The 27,414-nt window shown below is 38.3% G+C and overlaps 1 protein-coding gene across 1 annotated transcript in view; it reads left to right on the plus strand.

The window, feature by feature from the left end:
* ACSS3 (acyl-CoA synthetase short-chain family member 3) overlaps positions 1-27,414 on the plus strand; it is a 96,563-nt gene that overhangs the window by 10,019 nt on the left and 59,130 nt on the right. The window contains exons 2-7 of the mRNA XM_010008047.1: positions 6,633-6,777; positions 17,699-17,887; positions 22,880-23,014; positions 23,316-23,456; positions 25,560-25,640; positions 25,725-25,820. Coding sequence (XP_010006349.1) covers positions 6,633-6,777; positions 17,699-17,887; positions 22,880-23,014; positions 23,316-23,456; positions 25,560-25,640; positions 25,725-25,820 — 787 coding nt within the window. The remainder of the gene's footprint in view (positions 1-6,632; positions 6,778-17,698; positions 17,888-22,879; positions 23,015-23,315; positions 23,457-25,559; positions 25,641-25,724; positions 25,821-27,414) is intronic.

A 27,414-nucleotide genomic window follows, 5' to 3' on the forward strand; every position in this document is an offset into this window, starting at 1 on the left:
GGCGGGCCCCCGCAGCTCTCGGCTCGGCCTGCCCGGGAGCTGGGGGTGCGGGTAACGCAGAACTACCCGCACACCTCCTTGGGGTGGTTTTGGTTAAGCTTAATGATGAGGCAGCGTGGGTGAGTGTGTTGGGGTGAGAGGGGAGTTGCTGTGCGGTGTTACAGGGGTGACATCCGTGTGTGTGAGGGGATGTCTGTGGGTGACCTCGGGGTGCGTGTGCCGGCTGCTCCATCCAGCCCCTCGGGCCTGGCTCGGGAAGCGGCTGCTGCGGGCACCAGGCGCCCGGGGAGGGGTGTGTGTGAGAACGCGGGAGCAGCGGCTTTCAGAGTTACTTAAACTTAGAAGCCATCTAAGTAGGGTGTGATTTAGAGGATGTGGTTAAGGTAATGTTTGGTACAGCGCTGGCATTGTAATACGTATCTCCATGTGGTGAATGGCAAACTGCCCTAGGGCAGAACGTGATGTCCTTATACATTACTGGATAGGATCTTCAGTGCTTTCTCAAAGGAAATACACCTGTTAAAATTTTGTGTTTGCCAATGACACCTCTTTTTCAGAAAGTTTACACTCTTTGTTTTTTTTCTTAGAGAAGCTGATATAGAATAAAAAAGGCAATATTAGGATGAAGGTCATCTTTTTCATTGATGTTCTTTTCCATTTTTGTATTTTCCTAGTTTCATTTTAATTTAAATATACTAATTGTTCTAAAAATGTTATTAAAATTGCTAATCACTCTCAAAATCTTCTTAAATGAAGAGGTACAGAACCAGCAGAGTGGAGCTCACTTTCTTACTGGTGTCTGGTGTTATTGCTTCGCTCCTCTGGTAGCGAAAATTGTTTATTTGTCTGAAGTTGAATTTTAAACAGTACCCAGGCAGGATAAGTCAGCCAGGGTAAGTCAGCAGGACTGTGTAACAGCCAGAAGTCTTAAAATGGATGGATAGGGAGACCTGTTGTCCACTGACCTTGATTTCTAGGTCATGGTACTACTCAGAAAAGCAAGTAGGATTGCTTGTATAATTAAAGACTACTGGAGATCATTAGCTCTGGAATTCTGGAACAGAATAATAAAGAAGTCAATACAATGGTTACTTTTTATGAACTAAGGAATGAGAATATAACACACACCTAGAGAGCATGGTTTTGCTATCAAATTCTGTCAGATAAATGTGGTTGAGCACGATTTGCTCAACAACCTACTTTGCTCAAGCTACTTTGCTTGCTGAAAGTAGCATGTAAAAGTCTTTGTAAAAGCATTGTGACTTCTCAGATGGAAGTTATTTGGTGTTACAGAAGAGATAGAGTTCCATGGGCTGCAGTTGGACTTGTCTTCCAGGGGTCTTTTCTGGCCTCCCTCTGTGGATGCAGATTGCCACAGACTGAAATTGTCCCATTAATGTGGGCAAATAGCTGAACGGAGGATGTGGAGAGCCAGGCTCTTTTCAGTGGTGCACAGTGACAAAACAAGAGGCAATGGACATAACCTGAAATAAAGCAAGTTCTCTCTGAACAGCAGTAAACACTTTTTTAGAGGGTGACCGACTATTGGCATAGAGTTGGTTGTCAACTGTCAATCCTTGGAGATATTCAGAAGCCATCTGGACATGGTCCTGGTGTGCTGGCTCCAGGTGGACTTCGTTAAGCAGGGAGATTGGACCAGGTGCCCTCCAGAGACTGTGTCCAACATCAACCAGCCCATGGGATGATGCAAAAATGTGAGTCTCTGGAGACTCAACATCAGGCTGTAATTATTGTTTGAATGTTAGGTATCTCTTACTCTGTTGTAAATAACAAAAACATTAATAAATTTAAATTTGTGTAATCCTCTTTAATGTCTTAATATGCAACATGCAATTTTGTTGCTTTTTTAATATAAGTTCACTTGCTAACAGGCTGTTTGTGATAGTAGTGTAGTACTCTAATGCCTCTGAAGTCCCATAAGTTACCAGCATTCAGTGTAACAGGATGGTAGATGTGTTCTCTGAGGAAAAGACTGAATATAAGAGAGAGAAGGAGAGAATACAAGAGGCTCAATCAGAGGACATGCTGAAGAAGAAACAGAGGATAGAACAGAACTGAGAAAGAGGTCAGGCTTCCAAGAAGAAACAGAGGTTTGTCTATGAAGCAGTTTATGAAGTAGTATTGAGAAGTTAATGTATGTGCTTCTTGAGTTAGAATTTATCTCCTGTTTCAGAGGGGGGGTCTACTAATAAATAGGTACTTTTAATGTATTTTCTGGTCTCGTTTACTTCAGTTTAAGGTGTTGAAGGAGACAGTTAATATATTAATAATATATATATTTGGTTATAAGTCAAATGCCAGTTTGCTCTCTAAATGCTGTAACAGCATGAAAGAAATGTGCAGCATGTCCTAGTGTGTTTTCTTTAGTTTTTTTTCCATTGGAAACACCAGTGTTATGTCAGTGGGTTGCAAAATAATTTCCTAAAGGTACATGATCAGTGTCACCATCCCCTGGCTGTTTTGTTGGAGCAGTAATTCTGGATACCACTGACTGTTCTAACTTGCATCAGTGCAGAACAAAACATAAGCTGGTTTTGCCAACATCAAAAATAAAAAGAGCAAAAAAGTATGATTCATCAGGAAAAGGATGAAGATTTAAAATTGTTTGGTGTAGAACTCAAAAAAATGTAGATTTCAAAGCACAAAAAATTGAACTGCAGAGAATTTGCCTACAAAGTTGAAAGAAAAACTGTTCTCTGACTTGGGTTTTGAAGAGGTCAAAAGTAAAAGTCTTAAATTGCAACAAGGGAGATGAAGATTTTAGAAGAGATTTGTTTAATGCTAAAGGTAGTGAAACACTTGAACAAATTATTCTGGGGATCTTGCGTAATCCCAGTTAGAAAGGTTAAGCAGTTAGTTCTTCAGGAATGATATAAACGGTTTTTCCTAATAGATGCAGACAAAGGGCAATTTTGCAAGTTATGTTTTTTCTCTGATTCGAAGACATAAGCACAATTTAAAATCACTTTCGACCTTGAGGAATGTTGCACAGATTGCTGTTCAAATGTTGCTTACACAATTTAAAATTGTAGCTGGATCAATTAACATAAAATTATACCAAAATATCTAATATTGTAATGGTTTTGTCTAACACTTTGTTCAGCTTCTGTTCTCACTTCCTCTAGAAAAAAATAATAAATAAAAAATCCAGTTGATTCTTGGGAACCTGACTTGGAGAATGTCACCATTTGACTCAAAATAGACAACAATGCCCTCGATCCCCTTCCCCTCCCACCTACGTAGGGAAGGAGAGAGAGAAAAAGAGACTTTATTGGATTGAAAACTAAACTACACAGTTTTAATTAAACGCTAATGATAAAATAAAATATATACAATTATATGCAAATATGTTCAGGTATGTGCAAAAGCCTCTTGCTTCCCCCCACCCCCAGCAACTCCCACAGCATCTCCTGAGCTGTGAACAGTCCCAAGAAATCCTGAAGCTTCTGGAGAAAGCAGAGAGTGATGAGGGTCAGGAGAGCTTGAGCTTGGGGGTCGACGGTGATGGATGGACGGAGTCCTCCCCGGACACTTGCCATGGATGGAAGAGAAGGGAAGAAGAAGCAGGAAGGAAGTTGTCTTCTGTGATCTCTGACCTTCCTCTGAGCTTATGTAGATATATGGAATGGAATATCTCTGGCCAGTTTTGCTGTCTATCTAACTCAGCCTCCTGTGGGGTGTCATAGATCTCCCTGTAGTGTCTGAGCTGGCAGAGTAAAGATGTGAACTTGAAGACCCAGCAGTTAGAAAAACATTCCAGCTGTTATCAGCACAAGCTGGGACAGTTTGCTACTAGTTAAAAGAAAGCTTACTGAAGGAAAAAAAATCAGTAAAAGGAGAAGTGGCTTTATCCTCGCTCAAACCAGGACATATGTGAAAGGTTAAAGTAATAGTAATTTTAAAGTACAGTTAAAGAGGTAAGTGCATGTGCTTGAGATCCCTGTGAGTGAAACAACAGCAACTCTATAAGACCTTGGGGCCCAGGTGACTGCTGTAGGCAGCTTGAAAGAGGTGCAAGGGGGTCCTAATGTGGGTAACCACACTCAAGTTATTAAAAAGACGCCTCATTAAATCTAAGTTCTCTATAGTATGGATTATCAAAGGCTGCTGCTTTTATGGATGTATGGGAAAAAAGACTTATCAAAAAGATAAGTAGATATTTTCAGAATATTTATTTAAAATATTGAAGTGAAGGAAGCCATTTTGGTATTCTAACCAGTTTTAATTCTGTTGGCTAATTTAATTAATTACATTTAAATTAGAAGTCACAGAATTCTGTGATTTTTGACAGGAAGAGCCCTGTAATTTTTTTCCCCATCACAGCACTAGTGAACAGTAGATGAGTTTTTCAAAGAAACTGCTAGTGAACTGAATCCAGTTTATTTGTGCATTAGAATTGTTACTGTTGACTCTTAATTTGTTTTACTTTTCCTCTGCTCTGTTTGTTAAATGTTATTAATTTCTCAGCATTAGGAACACAGCCAAAAAAAAGATTCTTCAGACTTGGATTCTTCTGCTAAGCTGCATTGAGATAGCTGTTTGGTTAGCAACAGATTAGCGTTTTACAGTCGTGCTTATTATGGCAAGATTTACCAGCATCTCTTAGAAATACCCTGCAGATTCACCTCTGATCTTTCTGCAGTTTGTTGGAATATCTTCTTTCTGATTCTAGAACTCTGTTTTAAATAGGAGTATCTCATTGAGGTCCTTATTCCAGGAATGGCTCCTGGTTCATCCTAGTGTTTGTTTCCAAGTGAAGTTTATGTTCAGGAAAATCAAAGTTCCTCATAGATAGTAATTTTCTTGGGAATCACTGAATCAACAGTCATTTGAAGCAGCACAGGGTGGCTTTTGAAAGCCAGGCAGCTTTCATTTGTCAGCTGGAGTGAGGTATTTGAGTGCGTCCTTGGGTGACAGTAGAGAAGTGAATGTCTTGCAATTGTGGTCATGGTAGGTGCATCTCTGCTTCTCTGATGCTGTAAGAGCCTCCCTCCTCCTCAATGGGGTAGCAAAGTTCTCATCACACTGTCCAGATAGTCTTGGTTTTTGCTTCAACTGGTAGTCACATCTTTTTCACATACTTATTCACAAGCAATTCTTAAAAATGTATGTAGCAGCATTGATGTTGCCATGTATATTTAGAAGAATCCAAGCTCCGGTACTTGTTCATGCGCCAACCATTCTTCAGTGGTTACTCATACTACCCAGGTACTGTGCCCCCTTGTTCCCTTGTTCATATCATCCCACAGTGATTTGTTATAAAAATCAGTGGATGACCTGAATCCTATACAACTTTTATGACAGTAATATGGAGTTTCTCTGTATCAGATGAAACAACTCCCAGTTCTTGACTGTTCATACAGTTTTTCCGTTACAGGAGGAGTTTCTAGTACAGAATGTTTTTGTTAGTTTCGTGGTCCCCCACTTTCTCCCTATTAATGGCATTGTAAAGGAGTCACAATAAAAGATTGCTGCATCCTAAACATCCTAACTGATTTAATGTAATGATTGCCATTCTTTGACGATAAACACTATCCTGTGGCATCTGTGCATGTGGATATATGAGGAATATGAAATATCCTAGTTTAGAGCAGTCTTTCCTAGACAGGCAAGGGGAAGAACTAGTAGTAGGTTACTTTAGGCCATATGTTATTTCCAGTTACATTATAACAATATCACATTATCACATTGAATGTCCCCATAGAACTTTTTGGAAACTCTCAAATGTGTTTTATCTCTGTGTTGCTCTTTTTGTTATAGAGAGATATGTGCAGATAGAAAAACAAACAAAAAGACCATTATTTAGAATGAACTTTAATTTTTAGAGTCTATGTCATCTTTCAGTTAGTAGAATCGTCTTTGTATGTGATGCCATCTGTATTTTCTTACTTGAGGATTATGTAACACTTGAATTTATTTTTTTGTGTGTAAAATTACAATAAAAATGAAACCAGACTTTGTAAAGTGTTTTTCTTTAATTAGAAGATGAGAATTTTCTGTAAATGGCTGTTGAAGAGGCTATGACTCATATCACTTTACAGGGGATTTTGAGTCACTGATGCAAAACATGGTAACGTCAAAGGCATTATGAATGTCAGACAAATTGATAAGATTTTATAGCTGTTGGGGTCAGTTTAATTTAGAACAGATGCTTGTATTCTCAACTGTTATTTCCAAGAGATGAATAAGAATATGTTGAGTCCTGAACCTGTTCCTAGAAGAGATGTGTGTATGACAATACAAAGTAGTGTTGTAACACATTTTAATGATGTGATAATTATTTTATGTGAATGAATGCTTTTTCTGTGGAACTTCACAATAAAAATCAGAATGAGTGATGCAAAGTAAGTTAAATCAAGGCTAAGTTTAGCAGTCTCTTAGTAAAGTCAATTAAAGTACAGTACTTCCAGTATTTTCACTAATCGGCTTATTTAAGTTTTTGAGTAAATTGTGAAGATGTAAATTAAAAAATAACATCCTGAACTGTGTATAATGTTTTATGAGCTATATTTTAATCAAATGCTCTCATTTCTTGAAAAACAAAAAATGCAAAAATAATAGTCTTTTTAGTTTGGAAGGCTGCCTGTTACATACTTCCACCTTTTTTTCAGGTTTGTAGGTGGAGAGCTGAATATCTGTTACAATGCGGTAGATCGTCATGTTGAGAATGGACGAGGAGACCAAATTGCCATTATTTATGACAGTCCTGTAACAAATACCAAAGAGAAAATAACATATAAAGAACTTCTTGAGCAGGTATGTTTGAGAATAATTTTGTTACTAAAAATGAGCAGTAAATATTGCACGGTAGGTAGATGCTAGAGAGGTATAAATGGTCTATCTTGCTAGTTTATTCCTTTTGCTGTGCTTAGTATTGCTTCAATACCTTGTATCCAATTATACGGGATCTAAGAGGTTTTGATCTTTCTCTGATTCTTCTTTTTCATCTGCAGCTTAATATTTTTCTTTGTCTGGTTGGTTAAATTTTGAAGTTTTCCCTATTGGATTTATTTCCCCTCCCCCCTCCCCAACAGTTCTTATTTCATATTTAAAAGGTAAAGCAAAATATTAGTCAAGTCACTTGACAGCTATTACAGTGAACAAAAATATAGTACCAGTAGCAATGAAGATGTGCACCTTGGCTGTTGCTGCACATAATTCAGGATAAAAGCAAATGAAATTTGACAGGAAGAAGCTCTAAAGAGAGCTATATCACCTGCCCTACTGTAGGCTGTAGTGGGGATGCTGCTCCTCTGTTTAGCTGGCTTTTTTCTTCCAGTTACATGTAGCAGTTGCACTTAACACTGAGCACAAAAAAATGTGGAGTCAGACTCATATTCTTCCTTAATGTATGTCAATGTGCAGAGTGCATTACAATGGATGGAACATGCTCACTCTACTTCAGACATGCACCTCATGTCTGGAGGAACATGAACCTACGTTTTACAGTGTGAAAGAAGGTTCACAATGGAGTAATGCAGTTTGTGAAGCTTAATTCCAAAGCTGTAAGAAAAGAGAAGTCATACAGCTGTAAAAAATTATAAACCTGTACTGCACTCTGCCTTTTAATGAAAATACAGAAAAAAATTGCTCCCCACCAGTTTTCTGTTTCCAACTCAGAAGTTAGCATAGAGGATGCTGGAGCTAGAACAACTGACTTCAGTCTTTCAAGAAATCAGGAGACTTTAAAAAGGCCTAGCTCCTTATCTATTTTGTTTTATTCTTTTATACACATAAATGCGTTTTATATATAAAATCATATTTTTAAGTCACAGAATTGTCAGAGTTGGAAGGGACCTCTAGAGATCATCTAGTCCAACTCCCCCGCTAAAGCAGGATTGCCTAGAGCACATTACACAGGACTGAATCCATGTGTACGATTTTATGTCATGTGTCATATAAATATATACATAATATAACCATATATCTGTATATATTAAATCAATGTATACATATATACATATAAAATACATATTTGTTTTATTTTAATGAAGTAATGCAACATTTACATGAAAATTATCTTAAGTAGGCTCTGTAATTTCCTCTGAAGGGCACTTGAAAAGTAGCCTTTGTTTTGCTGTTTAAGGTTTATGTTGGTAGTAAGTCTCCTAAGTTTATTTCTCTATATTTTTTACAAGTGTATTAAATGTTTTGGCATATGGCATACTTGTGCAGAATGAGAAACTTCTGCTAGTTGACACACACATCCTTTTCTCCACATTTTCACTTGCAGCAGGATTACCAAACTGAATGAAAGAAGTGGTGTAAGTTTTCTGGGGATGTGTACCTGAACTCATTTCAGAAGTTCATTGCGATCTTGCTGCTAGCTGAGTCCAATCTGAATACTGTTTTTTAATTTCCCACAATTTCCTCCTCTCCTTAATCAAAAGGGAATACAAGTAAAAGGCAGGATTCAATACTATTATCTTGTTTGTTGAAGCTGTCTAGTTCATTCTGTGGAATAAATATAACCTGGTTTACCTGGTAACAGTTGGACTCCTGATAACAAACGTATTCTGAGAGAGATATACTGAAAATGGGAAGGAAATGGGCTGGTGCATTTTGTGTCACAGATCTTGTAGGGTCTAGAAGAGACTTTGAGAAAAAGCCTGCCAAACACTATGGAGTGTGGGTGATGATGTTTGGCTCACAGCCCTCAGCCACTGCTTGTCACTTTGTTCTCCATCTGCTCGGTGTAAGCTAAAAGTACCATATCCTGTTGTTTTGAAATAGACTTTCAGTGCTCTGCATGTTTCATCACAGATCAATACGAGCGCAGATCAGGCATATGACCAAAGATAACGAACCTCCTGGTAGGCAAAAGAAGCCTTTTGCTTTCCTTCCTGAGAACCTTTCTCAATTTAAAATAGCCTGAGAGTGTGTATCTGTGTGCAGACAGTTGTTTGAGTGGTCTGTGTCCAACATATGTTTAGTAGTCTGTCTGGCCAATACACTGATGGTGTAATGAGGAAGTCTTGTTGGAGAAGCTGCCTGTTTGAAATGTCTGCATAAGACATCAGCCCTTGAAGTGGTGGAATTCTTTCTGGATTTGGTAATAAAAGAGGAGTGTGTAAATGGATTCAGTGGAAGTTTTGTAGGATAACTGTGGGTCACAGATTGGGAAGATGCAGGATTTTGTAGCAGGTTGGATCATTTGTTCCAGGGTCAAACTCATGGTAAGTAGGAAAAAAAATATGTAGGTGATTGGTTGGAGATAATGTACCTCCTTAGAGAAGGTGGGATAGCTTGACCTGTGTACTCAGGAAGCCTGTTGTTTTCAAATAATCCTTATCCCTTTTACTTGTTTGCACTGCTGTTTAGATCTAAGCTACAGTGGTGCTGCCAGTTAATCACCACTAAACAATAAATCATTGAGGGGAATTTTGGAAGCTTGTGAATGTTTAGTGCACAGCCTGTGGGAAGTTTTGGGGTTTTTTTTGGCAGAACTGAAATAGAAGGATTGCAGGAGAATTCCAGCAATTCTTTATTGATGTAAATAATGGCAAGATCAGTTTGTGTTGATAAAATGTACCATTATACTGTCTTCACACTTGGAAAGTCTTTAATTCACACATTTTAAGTGTGTTAAGTATATGTTGTTACAGATAAAATCTTCCAAATGCAGAGACAAGGAATTTTAGATGTAACAGTCTCTCAGAATGTACCGATTGGGCTTTTTTGTTTACTTCCACCTGTTACAGGCCTTTAAATAAGGATTATAGTGTTGGACTGAAACCAGAGAAATGAAGATGCAGGTGGAAGTTTTGAGTATGCCGTGGGAAATTCTCTAATTCCAGTAGTGAGATGACAAGAGAAGATAAGGGAGACACAAATTCAGTTAGAAATATTATCTAATCTGTGTAGTGTCAAGGAAATATAAAGATATCCAGAAGAAATATGAATGCCCCTTTAAAAATAATTTTTCTGATTGTGTTGGAAAATACTACCATTTTCAAGTTAAGGCAAAGGTAGTTAGGTAGTTAAAAAACAATTTTCTGTTTATATCATTGTGTGCATTCTCTAGAAGGCCTCACTTCCTAAAAAGAAATCTTAAGAATCTGAGATGCATATTATTTGCAGTTGTTGATGCTTGACAGAACATGTGCACAAAACCAGTATGATTTCTCTCTGTGATTTTTTTCAATAACAATGCAGTTACCATGTTGAATTCAATACCATAATAATTTCTGAGTACAGTAATGTGACAGGATTAGTAAAAGACCAGCACAACCCCAAGCCTCTTACAGTATTCAACATTACAAAAATATAGATGAGAAAGAGAAAGAAGGGCTTTGGTTATGAACAATGGACTACGATGTAATTTCTTCTGTAGGAAGGTTTTTTTCCATAATTATCTATCTTAAAAGCATTTTCTTCCAAAGTAGCTGTATTAGCCATTGCCAGTTTGGATTTATGTATCTGCCTTGCTCTGCTTATATCTCCTGTATATAACTGAGGGATCAGACAGGTTGTTGTTTTTTGGGTTTTTTTTTCCCTAGCACTTTTTCTCATTCTTCATACTTTACTCCTTCTTCTTTCTTTGTCTTTTTTTGTGAAAAATGACTGGTTCCTTCTTATCTAGAAATAGTGCCTTTCTTTCCAATGTATTTTTTCTCAGAATTGCTTTAGAATAAAAACTAGCATACAGACAGAAAATCCTGCTGAGACTGACAACCCAACTTTTTGTCCTGTTTATCTGGTAAAGCAAGATTATCTTGATAAAACTATCTGTTAGACTTCTTGATAAATGATGGTTTTCTTTATCTTATTTAAATCCCAAATGGAATTCTTTAGTGAATATCCTAGAAATATTTAAATGCAATGGCACTGGGGTAGCTCTTAAAAAATATCATTACTCGTATTCTTTAAAGGACGAGACTAATCAGGAATTTACAAAGAGTGCTGTCATGAGTTTTTCACTTTGCACACAAAAGACTTCCAAATGACACTGTAAAAGTCTGAAGGAGCAGCTGGAACTTAATCTCCCCTGACTGAAGATAGTTACTGCAGCATGTCAACATCACTGATGCCAACAGTAATGTATAATTTGGTGCAGCTTTGACAGATGAGTGAAGCAAAGCCATGCTGAATTAACTGCTGAGGCTCCAGACATTTCCACTGTACGTGATTTGTGAGTTTTAATTTGGGCTAGGTTTAGTTTCATCCTTTGAACCGAATGCCCTGTAGCTTTCTTCAAAGCCGTCTGAGCACAGCTATCCCACAAATCCTTGCTCCCTTGACTTGTGGGTTTCTCTAGCAAGTGCCATGGCTACTGTTCATGGAGCTCTTGGAGCAAGTCCAGAGGAGGGCCCCAACGTAGATCAGAGGGCTGGAGCACCCCTGCTTGAAGACAGGCTGAGAGAGTTGGGGCTGCTCAGACTGGAGAAGAGAAGGCTCCAGGGAGACCTTATAGCGGCCTTCCAGTACCTGAAGGGGCTACAGGAAAACTGGGGAGGGACTGTTTACAAAGGCTTATAACTGAGAGGACAGGAAGTATGAATCAAAACTGGAAGAGTGGAGATTTACATTAGATGTTAGGAGGAAATTCTTTACTATGAGGGTGGTAAGACACTGTAACAGGTTGCCCAGAGAAGCTGTGCAGGTCCCATCCCTGGAAGTGTTCAAGGGCAGGTTGGATGGTGCTTGGAGCAACCTGCTCTAGTAGGAGGTGGCCCTGTGTTATCAAGGCCTGCAGTGTCCAAAGCTCACGCAGTTGCCAGGACTGTGCCTGGCACACAGGAAGAGCTGGCATGGGGAAGTGGTCTCTGACACAGCTGCTTGCTCCACAGAACTTCCTTCACAGCTCACAGCCACTGGGGAATCTTCTCTCCAGGTACAGGAGCTCTCAATCAATTCAGAGGCTTACACTGCCTTCCTTTCCACAGCTTTGCAACCAGTGCCCTCGTTCTACCAGGAGCCTCCTAATCACAGTCCCACGTGCAGTCCATCTTCAGGAAAGGAGTACACACTTTCACTTAGGCAGGCGTCCAGACCACTGACTTTGCAGTTCCCATTGCCTGCTGTGGCAGTGAGTGGCCAAGGGGATGTTCCTGCATGTTGTCTCACAGGAATCCTCTGCGGGCTGCAGGCATGTAGACCACATGCAGCACCATTGCTGGACTTTTCCGTGGACTGTGTGCCAGGATTGCTGATCCTGGAGCCAGGATGTGAATGTCCTTGGACATCTGTGGATGAGCAGTGGGCTTGGCGGAGTGCTCTCTCCTCTCGTGCAGATCTGTTCCAAGATCTCAGTGGCACTGTACCACCTCTGAAGCATGGCTTTGCCGCCTCATCAAAAGCATGGTTTTCATCTGCTTGAAATGAATGCAGCACCACTTGTCAGTCCTTTCCTACTTGGCAGTAGGTTTGACATTAGCAATGGGGTGGTGCATTTGCTGTAGAAGATTTCGCAGCACTAGGAAAAGGAGGAAACAGTAATTAAGAAGAGTGATAGAAGAGTGAAAAGGCTGATCAAGGAGTGAGCGAAAGCAGGATTACTTGTAAAAAGAACACACTGGAGAAACTGAAGAGTGTAAGGTATGTGATGTGGCTGTTTTTACTCCATGAGATGCCCTTCAGGATGTTTCTGGAACTCTTGGTATTTGAAGAATCCTTTTGTGTTTAGCTTGTATTGAAGGACTCAACGACCTGGATGAGGGTATAGAATGTATCCTCAGCAAGTTTGCTGATGACACTAAGCTGGGAGGAGTGGCTGACACACCAGAAGGCTGTGTTGCCATTCAGAGAGACTTAGACAGGCTGGAGATTTGGGCAGGGAGAAACCTGATGAAGTTCAACAAGGGCGAGTGTAGAGTTTTGCATTTGGGGAAGAGAAACACCATGTCCCAGTACAGGTTGGGGGCTGACCTGCTAGAGAGCAGTGTAGGTGAAAGGGACCTGGGGGTCCTGGTAGACAGGAGGATGACCGTGAGCCAATAATGTGCCCTTGTGGCTAGGAAGGCAAATGGTATCCTGGGGTACATTAGAAAAGGTGTAGTTAGTAGGTCAAGAGAGGTTCTCCTCCCCCTCTATTCTGCATTGGTGAGGCTGCATCTGGAGTATTGTGTCCAGTTCTGGGCCCCTCAGTTCCAGAAGGACAGGGAACTGCTTGAAAGAGTCCAGCGCAGAGCTACAAAGATGATGAAGGGAGTGGAACATCTCCCTTATGAGGAAAGGCTGAGGGAGTTGGGTCTCTTGAGCTTGGAGAAAAGGAGACTGAGGAGTGACCTCATCGATGTTTACAAATACGTAAAGGGTGAGTGTCAGGAAGATGGAGTTAGGCTTTTCTCAGTGATGAGCAGTGATAGGACAAGGGGTAATGGGTGCAAACTGGAGCATAGGAGGTTCAAGGTGAATATCCGAAAAAAACATTTTTTCTGCGAGAGTGACAGAGCACTGGAACAGGCTGCTCAGAGAGGTTGTGGAGTCTCCTTCACTGGAGACATTCAAAACCCACCTGGATGCGTTCCTGTGTGCTGTAGTCTAGGTGACCCTGCTCTGGCAGGGAGGTTGGACTAGATGATCTTTTGAGGTCCCTTCCAACCCCCAGGATTCTGTGATTCTATGACTCTTTTTCAATCCAGGAAGGTTTGAAATTCCTCTTCTGAGCATTTTGAGTACATTTTATCTTTGTCTCTGCTAAAAAGATTTACTTTCGTATGGACCAGGACTGTTTTTTTTAACTACTGTGGACAGCCAGATGATTTACTTCAGAGCTACAGTTTGTAGTAGAGCTACTTCTTGTTGTAGTATTTTTTTTGTGACTTAGTAAAAAAAAAGCCGTGCTCACTGGGGGCTTGCGTTGACAGAAGTGCAGTTTAAGCCCAGATCTTCAAAGCTAAAAGCCACTTGAGTTTCATACTGTATCAGTTTGTCTCAAGTGGTTTTATTACTGAAGTGTCAACTATGTTAAAGCAATAGAGCAATCTTAAAGTAGAAGAAAAGTGGAGAAATTGCATGCTGGTAGGAAAATAGCAACTGTAAGATCGTGAGTGATAAAGTATGCTGTCTTAAAGTAAACCATAAATGACAACTCACTGTAACAAAGCAGACTGTTTCATGGCTTGTAACTGTTTAATGAAATGTCACTGCTCACTCCTCTTCCCCTCTCCCTTGCAGAAAGAGAGATTGCTTGGATATTTCAGGTTGTCCACATCAATCTTAAGATCAATGTAAACCTGCTTTATGATGATCCCTAGTCCTCCAGATAGTTACAAATAGAGACAGCGTTTTATTGTGTATTATGTAGGCCAAATGCTCCCTGGCTGTCAGCAGGGTGAGAGAAAGGGCACACAGGAAAATGACAGATACTCATGTATCGTATTGGGTTATTGTCTTTGGTGACATTAAACTCTACATGGTGGGAAGGTCTAGTACTGAGAGGCTATTACTGGGTTTGTGTGGAAGATGGGGTTCCTGTCTGCAGCATGCTACATATTATATTCTGCTCTAAGTGCAGTTTACCTATGATAGGTTTCAATAAAAATGACTTAAAGGCATGCAGATCGCTTCACTGTCTCCCTCCTACTGCCAAGTACCAAAGTTATACAGCTTGCATACACGTGCTGGGAGTCTTCTATTACAAAATAATTCTGATCTTTAAATGATGAACTTTTCCTTTAGCAGGCAAACAGTGCCTTTTTCATCATAATTAATAATTATGAAGTAGTAGGAATGAACAACAATACTCACCCATTGTTTTTAGCTACTTATGTCCTGCTTGACACACTTACACTGACTTCAAAATTACTCATTAAATATTGTTTTCATTGCTTCTGGCGGTTTTGTCAACACTGCTTGAGAGTCTTACAAGCAGCAAAGATAAGGACTAATTTTCTCAGATCTTTTGAGATAAGGCAATATTAGCTATATTACAATAATTTTGCAGATTTGTGTTTTCAAAGTAGGAAGTATAGAAAAGGAATTTATCCTTGGAAGTAAAGTTGTTATCCTTACTTACACTTACTTGCACCAATCCTGTCTAGAAGTGCCAGTAAATGCTAGTGGTATGGCAATAAATTCTAGCTTTGAACATGTCCAGGCCTTGTTGATTTTTGTTGTGTGTTCATAGCAAATTTCAGTTTCATAGAGGATTGATAGAAGTTATTAGGTCTAGTGTGAAGTGCATTTTCTTTTGATGATCAGTAGCATTTAAAATAAGACATCTGTTACAAATCATATTCATTCGTTTGTGTGAGTTTTCAGCTTGTTATGATGATGACTTTGCCTTATAAACGTATTCTTTCTTATGGCTGAAAATAACAGCAGGGATTTATGGAAGCTACACTGTTAATCTTCTGATGCAAGCATGTGTGTGTGGGGCTTCTGTGTTTCCATTTTCACAGAAGTGTAGAAACAGGCATAGTTTGATTGTGGGTGAGCTGAGTATTTAATGCAAACACAGGTCAGATGCATCTGGAGCTTATTGTCTCAGGTTGCTGAAAGTCTGAACATGTGTTCCCACTGTAGGGAGAATCAGTGAGTAATGCTATTTTGCCCTCATCAATACATCTATCAGATAGGCTTCTAGAATTGGATGTTATTGCCCCAAGTTTTCTTGAATATGACCACAAAATAAAGAGCCTATTGCCTACAAATCTTGGAAGAGACAGTGTTACTAGAATTTGAAATATTTAACTGGAATAAGGTAACTCTTCAAATAGAGAAAACTGCAATTTGGTCAATAATATAATTGAAAGTGAAACTTCTCAAAAAAAGTCTACCCTCCTGGCTAGCACATCCTTGAAAAAGAGGGTCTTTCCCTGTTGTTCTTCTTGCACAATGTGTATTACTTGCCTAGGCTGCTCCAATTGCTTGTCATATTTGCTGGGTCACTGAAAACACCACTTACTGCTTCAGGAGCTTGGGTATTTTCTATTCTGCAGGCAAGATTACCCACTGCTGTCAGGAATTAGTCTCCCCTTTCTGATAGCACCTGAAGTAAAAGGGTCTTGCATGAGACTAAATTTTGTTTGAAACCTAACCTATGTGATAATGAATAAATAAGAATAATGCAGTACAAGCAAGATGTGAGGAATTCATATATAAGCAAATATATAAGTATTTGTAGTGAAAGAAATCAGAATATTTAAACTTCTCATGTTTATTGTAGTATCTTCTAGTGAATAGCAACCTTTTAAAGAAGAGTTCCCTTGTAAGACAGAGCAACTCCTTTTTTCTGAACTTAGATTTATGTCTTAAGATACTCCAAGAACTTCCTAGAGAATTTAACTTTTTAGTCTTACCACTAATGTAGAACTATTGCAAGGAAAACTCTGGTCTTGTTACATCTGACTGGTGTAACAACCATATTATCTGGAGTATTCCAGCTCACAACTTCTGGGATATGTTTACTTCCATCGTGTTTCTTATTAGCTTATTAGTCTACTTTGTTTCTTCTTAGACTACAGTTTTTCCTATTAACCTCTTAGTTTTGTTTTATGCAGTTATATGCAGTTTTAACTGTATGATTTATGCACCTCTACACAGTGATGTCTAATTGAAAAATTTGAAGGCAGTGAGTAGGTTTAGAATCATAGAATCATAGAATGGTGAAGGTTGGAAGGGACCTTAAAGATCACCTAGTTCCAATGCCCCTGCACGGGCAGGGACATCTTCCACTAGAACAGGTTGCTCAAAACCCTGTCCAGCCTTTAACACTTCCAGGGAGGGAGCATTCACAACCTCCCTGGGCAACTTAGCCAGTGTTTAGATAATGAATGTTACACAGCTGTCTGCCTTTGGAACTCAAGAAACCTCTGACTGCTGAGTTCATTCAGTTGCTCTTGGGGAATTAACAATGTTTTCCTTCAGAAGATGCCACATTTCCATGCTTCAACAAGCAGGTCAGGACAAGTGTGCAGTGCTTGTCGTAGGCTCCCATGCTAACTCTATCATAATTTACTATGTATTTGTCAATCCTCGTGCACTAATGAAATATTCAATACTAGTTTTCTAACAGAATACTATACACTGTCGAGGTAATAGATATTTTCTCATGATGATATAGACAGCTGACATTGTGGCTGATCTGTCAAATTCCTTTAATTACAGTTCTTTGCTGCCATGCATAGTCTGTCTTCAGGTTTTTGCATACCAAAAATGAAAATCTCTAAAGTGGGAAAAAATTATTTCTTAAATCTAAATGTATTTCTCTGGATTTGTATTTACATGTGGTTCAGGAGATGAGATTTCTTGTCTCGGGTTATGAGAGATTTACAACACTGTAGGAGAGAAAATACTATTACATTGTGATTTCTGTTTCAAACTTAACTAGTTAGAATAGAACTTGTGTTATGAAATGAACTGTTTACATCCATCCTTAGAAGCTAAAATTGAGAACAGAAGAATGGTTGCAGTGTCATTGACAGTTTTGCAAAACATTGTTACTGGTTTGTTGCTCTAATGTGTAGAATTATTACCTTCAGTCTTATCTCAATTAAAAGAAAAACAACAAATCAAACCAAACCAAATGAAAAAAAATATTTCAGTGGTTTTTGCCAAGAGGAAATTGTCTGAAATTTTTAAACCTGGTTTGCATTATTCATCTGCTTTCTGTATCATACTGGCTTGTCTCCTTGATGTCCTGCATCTGCTGATTGTGTGAAAGTTGTTTTTTATGAAGCACCAGCAGATCTGGAAAAACTTCTAATATGTTGTGAATATTTTGTCAGTACAGGTCTCCAAGTTAGCTGATGTCATGGTCAGACATGGCGTGAAGACTGGAGATCGTGTGGTCATCTACATGCCTATGATTCCACAGACAGTGTACTGTATGCTGGCTTGTGCAAGAGTAGGAGCCATCCACAGCCTGATTTTTGGTGGATTTGCATCCAAAGAGCTTTCTGTTCGCATTGATCATGCAAAGGTAATATGTGTTTGGAACAACAGACATTATTGCATTAGGTATTCATGTAAATCAATGTCAAAACCCCCTTTTTCCGGAGAGGAGAACATTGCTGTTTGTCTGCCACACAGTCTCAATTAGTTTATGTACCTACAGTTGAAATGTGAACCAAGTGCTACATCTGTGCTGATGGTAATACTTTCAGTAGCAGACACTGAAGTACAAATTCTGACCTCTTTGAAAAAAATGTAAGTTTAACACACTGGTGTCTGTTTAGAATGTACTTTCTTCTCCCATTTATCAATCTTTACCTACAAAGATTCACCTTAAAAGTGGCTTTTCAGCCAGAATTTTCCTCAAGTGTATGAGGAAAATGCTACCAGCTCTAAAGGAGCTCATTGGTATGCTTGACGCTTATACGTATTAGGGAGTATGTTTTTTTGCTATATAGCTACTTAATCTAATTTGTTCATGAATCACAACAACTAGGGAACCAGTTTTAAATGACTCTGTGGAAAACATGATTAATAGAAGTGAAAGCTTTAAAGGCTTCCAGGTTTGGCATGAATTGGACTTGTTTATGAAGCATTATGTAAGCCTTTGTGAGTGAAAATGCAAAAATAGCATTTTAATAACCCACTGAGTAGCTTGTATGTGCACATTAGTAACTTGTGTATGTATCAGTTTCAAACCCACTAACAAGGTTTGTACTGGAAATTTCTGTTCCTGTTTTCTACCAGTGGACAAGTTTTTGTCATCTGGATCAGTCACCTGGATCATTCAGATTATCTGTGGTAGCCATCCATCACTGAACCACATTGGTTGGGAGTATAAGCCAAAAAATTATGCAGGATAAAGTCCACAGGCTTTCTGGAACTTTTACTTAGATTTTTATGAAACAGAAGTGCTTTTCAGATACCCGATGCTTAAATTTTTTGAATGCTTATAAATAGGAAACTGGATGCATTCCCACTCCTCTTTTGATATTTTAACGAAGCAAAAGCTAATAAAACAACTGAAATGGTGTAGTGGAATTGTGAAAAAGAGCTGGGGGAAGACTTAACAGCAGCTCCATATTTTTCCCTGTCTTTCTTTCCATTCTCTCACTTTTTCAATGAGCTGTAAAAATTAATTTTAACTCATAGAAGCTTTTGATGAGGGAAAAATAATGTAGAAGAAAAAATTACAGACTTTTAAAATGGAAGTTGCTACAATATGAATCATCTAGCATGCTTACTTTTAGAGTATTTTGCAAATATTAACTAATTAATCTCAATGGATTTTCTCTGAGGAACAAAGGGAGGCAGTACAGAAATCATAATCCTTGCTTCATGAATTAAAAAGAAAACAGAGGAAGTTTACGCAATTTACTCAAGGTCACAGATCAAGTCTTTCACATGGTTAGCTATAGAGTTACTAGCTGCAGGCCACAGATTAAATCCTAATTTACATTGCCTTTTTCTTTTTTCTTTAAAAGGCACATCTAAATATTTTGGATGATTTTTCTTCCATCTGATGTGTAATGAAAGTGTAAGTAAAGAGGAGAGGCACATCCTCAATCTGAATTTCAAAACATGCCCCAGTTTTTCAATACTGTTAAGCTTTCTTGATAAGTGAATCACACATTACTTAGATTATTTTAAGATATGTATATAAGTAGCTGTGAAAGATGGTATTTTGCTGAACTTAGAATTTAATTGAAGCAGTCTCAAGAAACCCTAACTTTTCTATTAGGCTTTTATGTGAATTCATTTAGATGCTGCAGTACAGGACCTAATAGTTGTAAGATTAATTAAAAAGATGTAAAGATGTGGAATGGAACGGTGGAAGAATACTCATACGTCACATTTTATTGTGACATCTAAAGTGAAAGAAATAACAAGCACTTTCTAGTGACTATGAAAGGGTACATATACTTTACCAGCTTACCTTGATTTAGATTGAATTTTAAATAGGTCTGGGAATGCTGCAAAGTCCTGCAGCTGATATTTTTCAGTCTTGTCAGATATTGGCAGTTACAGACGTTCTGCAGTGAATTGTGATCATACAGAGAGTGATAACAGGCATTTCTTGTCATCTTTCTCCTGAATCTGGGAAGATATGGTTTGCAATATTGAAACAATAGATGCTTTTGAAAGACATATACTGTATTTTGCAAAGCAACACAACATCTGTGTAGGCACTTTATCTTAGTGGTCTAGGAAAACTGAAAAGGGTACTTAAGAACAATATGCTCATATGCCAGTTAGATAGAGCAGTTTCTATGCCTTCAACAACCAATTTTTCTCATATTATTTGTATCACAGTAATCATATAGCAATTCCAGAGGGCCTTTTGATTTTAAGTCCAAACCCTGTAAAGTTAAATGGAAATAATGGAGTTTTTCGGATATGATTTTTTTTTAAATGCTTCTATAAAGCAGTATTATGACTTACAAGTGAACAATTATTTGTTATACAAAATGTACAAGTCACCCAAATTATTGAAAAGTATCTGTTACTATCTTCCTTTGAGGTCAGAAATATGGTATTCCTCACTTATTTACAGTTGACATATTTGAAGATTTTAATAAGATGACCGTGAAAAAACAGAGCTAATACTTTGTAAAAGTTTATTCTGAACAGTTTATTGCTGTGCATAGGTATGGCTGTGAATGGTTATCCCTACTTCTCATCATAAGATGATGGAGCCTTTTTAGTGTTTCAGCAGCAACCTCAGCTGCTGATACTTAAGATACACAATTGCCTTCTAATAGTTGCTCTTTCTTTAGAGTACTGTATAATACCTGGCAGAGGTACATGTGTGTGGCAATCTGACATGGCTTGTCGAGCCACAAAACCAGATTAGTACCAGCTGGAGCAGCAGAACTACATAGTGACTGCAGCAATGCATTTATTTAAAATGTGTGTCACCTTTTTTAAGGAGGAGGGAGGAACAAGAAAAATGCAGTAAGTTGGAGCACTGGCTTGTGCTCAAATGCATGGCTGAGGCACCAAGAGGAAGGAGCTTTATGTGTTGAATAGTTAGGGCCTGAGTGCTGGTTCTCTTTGTAAAGCTCTTCATGACACTCCTGGCATGCTGTGCCCCAAAACTAGTTGGTTGTCAGTTTGGGCTTTTTGCAGCTTTATTATCTGTCCCAGTAAAATATATTTATTGTTTTTCCTGAATTTTTCCTTGTTTCTTATTAGAGACTACAAAATAATTTTTAGGAGATGCATTTACAACAGAATAACATTGTTGGTCTGGTACTATTGGGCTTTGCTTTACGTCATTTCTACTTCTTCATATTGTTTTTATTTTTCTACAGCCCACTGTTGTTGGCATCCCTTCTCCAGCAAACCTTTGAACTTAATTGATTTTCCTTCAAACTAGTTATATTTCTATCTAATCTTACAGTGCAGGACTACATGGAGCCACAGAAGAGGTGGGAAATTGGTATATAAAACCAATATGGGAGCAGAGATTCAGGGGAAGTAATGTGTGTGGCAGAGAGGCAAAATACTGGCCAGTAACAGACCTTTGTTTTGCAAAAAGTGATCCATGATGCTTCCAAGAAGCAACCTTCACATGGGAAATAATACATTGCCTCAGACAATTTAGTGTTGTTTATTTTTAAACTTCCTTACTGCATACAAAGCAGTTGATGAGCAGAGGTAACACCACTAACAAATGACTGTAAACCTGGTGTTGACAACAGTCTTTCGTCTTAACAATTGGATAGAACTGTGTTAATACCTTACATTAATTAGAGTCTAATTTCAGCATAGCCTCCAGATTATTTTTCAGTTTAGCTGCATTGTATTGTATCATCTTTTATTAAAATCAGTACATCCCGAAAGGAAGAAGATGACAAATGCTGAAATTTTAAAGCTCATCTGAAATCTTTATTTTGTATACAAACTGATTAGCAAACTTCTCTGAATGGCAGATTTGGACAGGAAACATTGTATTACTTCACAATAAACTAATTTAATCTGTGCTTTCTGTGCTGAATTTAACAGAGCCTTAACTGTGGCATTGTGCTTTGTCCCTGCTTAATGAGACTTATGCTAATACATACAATTAGTAAACTAGCTTGATCAAACTGAGGGGCATGTGATAAATATGCTTCTAAAACTCAAAAAGCAAGGGGATTGAAGACTCTTTTTTTTCCAGTTAAAATGTGCTCTAACACATAGTTTCTTTGGTGCTACCTTCTATTTCCTGAAATATAAGAAATAAAAATACTGATCTTGAGACTTAAATCAAAATGGTATGCAGGTTTCTTGACTTAGGAAATCTTACATAAAGTCTGATGTTAATTTAATGATAAAGATGCTGAGTCCATATTTGGAAATAGAAATTATTCTAAAAAAACCCCACGAAACTGTGGAAATCTGATTTTTTGTGGTTTTGTGTCCTGAATCCTGCAAACATCAGTTGTCAGACTCTGGCTTTACTTCCTTCATATGCCTTATGATTTTGGCTTACTCTCTTTCTGTAATTATTTGCCTTCTTTTTCCTCTTCTCCCTATTTTATTTTCCCTGCAATTTAATTGCAGGCTGGAAGAGAGCCAGAAAGTGCTGAAGCTAGTTTTGGATATACCATTGGGTGCAGGCAGGTAATTAGAAGGTAGGCTAAGCAGCACAGATAATTGTTGACATCATTGGACCACTTTTCCTTAATGAAGGGGCTAAGTTGGAGATGGGTTTTTCTCTCTGTTCATTAATTTTTGTGCATATTACAAGAAGTTAACACTGTTGATTTCTTACTGAAATTTGGTTGAAAATGGTGAAGAGTGTCAGAAGTTATTAGTGTGTTTCTAAACGAAAAACAAATGCATGGACAGTAAGATTACATGAGCTTGGTTTCCTTAGAAGCCTGGTCTAAACCCCTGCTTCTAATTATCTGAAGGTAGTTTTTATTCATTGAATGTCATTAATAAAATAATTTAATGGAAAACATGTTATTAGGCTACAGAAACAAAATATGTTGCAAATGTATATATAAACAATGTAACTTCTTTATTTTAGCCCAAGCTTATTGTAACAGCAAGTTTTGGAGTAGAACCAAAACGGAAAGTGGAATACATATCCCTCCTAGAAGCAGCACTGGCGATGGCGCAGAGCAAACCTGAGAAAGTTCTCATTTACAAGCGACCTAATTTGGTGGGTGTACAGTTGTTGTGCCTTCATTTTAACTTTCAAATGTGTATGTAGTTTCAGATGTCTGTGTAGTATATTCTCTTCTACAAGTACATTTTTTGTTGTATCTGTTTTTTTTTAATTTTATAGAGGAAATTTATATTAATAAAATTTGAATAGTAAGTAGCACTAATGCAGCAGAGAGATTACTGAAAATTAAATAGTATTGCACAGAAAATGCAATAGTACATGGGTTTTGATCCACTTTAATGTATTTAATTTATTCCATTTTTCTTCTGACACTTTTCTGTTTTTCAATGGGTAGGGCAATGTTCCTTTTGCCCCAGGTCGTGATCTTGACTGGGAAGAAGAGCTTGCAAAAGCACAGTATCAAAAGTGTGTCTCTGTTCCCTCAGACCATCCACTTTATATTCTGTATACGTCTGGAACAACAGGCTTGCCCAAGGTAAGGGACCATCTGTAGTCTTAAGTGTCTGTGACCAACATACTTGCAGTTTCACTTGATAAAATATTTAATGAAAAAGGCTGAAAATGTTTGCCAGAGCTCAGTGCTATAAGTGATAAGAATTGCTAGAAATGGTTTAATCTTGTTTATTCACATTTCACTACTTTAAAGTCAGTGTTTAGTAATGATTCACATTTATTTATTTAAACAGTAGTAATATAAACTGCATTTACTTCAAAATGTTTGTACAATATAGACTGTTGAGTACAGCAGAATGTCTTTTAACCATTAATATTTTCTGTGTTTTGACTGTTTGAGATAAGCATAGTATAGTCAGTCAATGGCAAGATTAATGAATACATCACTTGTGTGGTAGCATTTATCGCTGAATAGTCTTTGCTTACCCAGTATTTACATATTAGCTATTTTTCCCATAGGTAATAATGTAATGAATGACAATACAGGTGAAATGGAATTAAACACGTTTCAAAGGCTGTGTTACTGAACAGTTCTGAGAACATAATTCCCATGAAAATGAAAAGTTTGGACTGAGTAATTTGAAACTAAGGGCATTCTTTGAAAATGTTGGCTTTCAAATGTAAGTTAGTCTTAACGATCTTTTCTTAAAAGATCTTATTTTAAAAGCAAACTCTTGAGTGTTTGCTTGGTACTTACAGTTCTCTTTCAAAGTGTAGAAGACAAACTGAATATAATTTTCTGGTGGTGGCCTTACCACCAAAAATTCAGAGGCAGTACAACACATGCCTGAGTATGGCAGTGGTTAGACTACTACTAGATTATTTCATGATGTGGCTTATAAAGTTCAGAGTCCATGAGGAGGTAAGGGAAACTCAGTGTCAGTTTTGCTGAGAAAAATATCTTCTGCTTTTGCCTTGAAAATGGGCACTTTAAAGCAACATATGTATATTGAATTATTTAATTATATTGTCAAAAGATCCAAGATAAGATCCTTTGTTCAAAGTGTTTTCCTTGACTGTTAGTTTCAAAATACAGTATCTCAGAGATAAAAGTATCCAGAAGGTTACTTCATTGTGTTTGCTCTCCCGAATATAGACATCTTGGTGAATAAATCACCCTTATGAGAGGGAGATTGACCAGTAGCACTAAGCTGCAATGCGTAACTTAATAATTTTTGTATTCATTTAAGGAACTTATTTTTAAATGGTCATGCAAGTAAAATTACTCAGTTATGACCTTCGTAACAAAACTTTTGCTAATCTTAGAGCAGAGAATAAGTTAGAAGCTGAGACGAACAAAGGCAGTGTGCTTTCTGAAATTTGTGAAGTGTTAGCTAACCATTCTCTGCTGTGGCAATCTCTGTGTTAATGAGTTAATATGTCTCTAAAGTCCCCTTTTTCTTGGACAAGACCTGAAAGTGTCTAGTTCATTCTGTTAACTATCTGCAGAGAAAATACTGGGCTTAGTACAGGCAGATAGCTGCATTGTAATGTCTGCACTGTAGACATCTGTTTGGTCAGATGAATCTCGCCTGAATTTTAGATCAGTACATCAGGAATGCTAGTACGTCAGGAATTTTGGCTAAACCTTCTAAAGTAGACATCTGGTTTAAGCCAATTTTTTGACATCTTTAGAAAGAGTCAGTGCAGAAAGAGGGTTATGTTTCAGGTAATAATTCACCCCAGATATTTTAGGGATCACCTGCGTACACCACAAATGTTCCTCTTTTTCAGTGATGGTACAGAAAGACTAGGCAGTAAATTTAAAACATGCCTAGCATTTAGATGGCCACAGTTTAAGTGAGGTAAATACTCAATCTCTAATTTTTTGTCAACATATGTTGACTAAATATTTGTATATCAGTTTTTAATGAGAAAATTCTAGTCTTTGTTTTATAATTGTTTTATTTTATGTCTGTTTATTTGTTTGCTTTCTAAAATTGCTTCTTCAGTGGGAATGCTGACACAAGTATCTACTTGTTGGAATGGATCCTTTTCTTAGCAAGGTGTATTGGAATTAGACACCTTCAAGTATATTGCTGCTAAAAACCCCAAAATTTAATTGATGGCAGAAATACCATTTCATCCTTCAAATTATCTTAAATATTCACATTTTCTCATTTAGGGTGTTGTCAGACCAACAGGTGGCTATGCAGTTATGCTAAATTGGACAATGTCAGCTGTATATGGACTCAAACCTGGTGAGGTAATTCTGTTTAAATGTCATGTAAATGTTTTTGAACTCCTCTTAAAAACTCCCCACTATATTTATTCTTTGATTTAATTTTAGGTATGGTGGGCAGCATCAGATTTAGGTTGGGTTGTTGGCCATTCCTATATTTGCTATGGACCTCTCCTTCATGGGAATACTACAGTTTTGTATGAGGTATGATGCATTCTAAAAAGCAAGCTTTGAATAGCACCATCTCCTGTTGATGATCTGTATGATCCTGTTTATGCCTGTCCATTCTTCACTCTGTATATATTTAAATTGTGTGTATGTCTTCAGTGTTTATACTCTCCCGTCTTATTACAGTAATTCTTGAGGAAAACTGACTTCACTATCCTTCAAATTTGTCTCCTTCATTTGTGTGACTGGTGATGTTCAGCGAAGCAAGATGGTGGAGCTTACCAGGTTAAGCCACAGGCTGTTGGACTGCCTTCTATGGATCTAGGAGAGGATGTTGTGTTTTGTGGGTCTAGAGATGGCAGATTCTTAATGGATCTGAGCTGGGGGCAATTGGGAGCACTATGATTTGAGCCAGAACTCTTAAGAAGCCTGGTCTCTTCTTTCCTCCCTCTACCACTCAAGGCACATAAAGCCGAGACTCAACCGATGTTCAGGGCTTGGTCCTTCCCCTTGGAGATGAAACTCAGTGGAGTAGAGAGGAAACTATTCCAATTAGAATGACCTGTTACATCCTAACTTTGGTGCTCAAAAAAGGAATCACTCTGCCTGACATTGTTATTTTTTTAGAAGTTATTGATGATTCTCTAATCACCACGCAAGAAAATACATTGTTGCTTAAACCATCTTCTTCATTCTTCAGGGAATGAATCCAGGGTCCACCAGTGACAGTGAAAGATATTTTATGTTAAAGCACCAACATTGCTACCTCTTAAGCATGTTGAGACTTGGTTGGTTGCATTGACTTGACATTAGGAATTCTGGGTATATTCCAGCTCCTCCAGCACTGTGCAGAGTGAATTGCACCTAGTAATTGTTCTGTCTTTTTCAATGGTCCTAGAAGCAGAAGTTGTTTTAACTCTGCCATTGTGACATGCTGATAACCTCTGTTGATTTGTAGTGGTAATTAGAAATGTGTGAACCTGTAAAGGGAATCTAATGGTAATCATGGCAGAGCATAGTGACAGCTGTTGCTTTAGCCACCCAGAATATTGAGCAAGGGGCAGGTTGGAGTTTGACTGTATGTGCTCTGAAGGGCCCAAAAATGCAGATACACCACCCCATTGCTAATGTCAAACCTACTGCCAAGTAGGAAAGGACTGACAAGTGGTGCTGCATTCATTTCAAGCAGATGAAAACCATGCTTTTGATGAGGCGGCAAAGCCATGCTTCAGAGGTGGTACAGTGCCACTGAGATCTTGGAACAGATCTGCACGAGAGGAGAGAGCACTCCGCCAAGCCCACTGCTCATCCACAGATGTCCAAGGACATTCACATCCTGGCTCCAGGATCAGCAATCCTGGCACACAGTCCACGGAAAAGTCCAGCAATGGTGCTACATGCCTGCAGCCCGCAGAGGATTCCTGTGAGACAACATGCAGGAACATCCCCTTGGCCACTCACTGCCACAGCAGGCAATGGGAACTGCAAAGTCAGTGGTCTGGACGCCTGCCTGAGTGAGAGTATGTACTCCTTTCCTGAAGACAGACCACACGTGGGACTGTGATTAGGAGGCTCCTGGTAGAACGAGGGCACTGGTTGCAAAGCTGTGGAAAGGAAGGCAGTGTAAACC

The sequence above is a fragment of the Chaetura pelagica genome, unplaced genomic scaffold (genome assembly GCF_000747805.2).
Source record: "Chaetura pelagica isolate M959 unplaced genomic scaffold, ChaPel_1.0 scaffold50, whole genome shotgun sequence".
Classification (NCBI taxonomy): Eukaryota; Metazoa; Chordata; class Aves; order Apodiformes; family Apodidae; genus Chaetura; species Chaetura pelagica.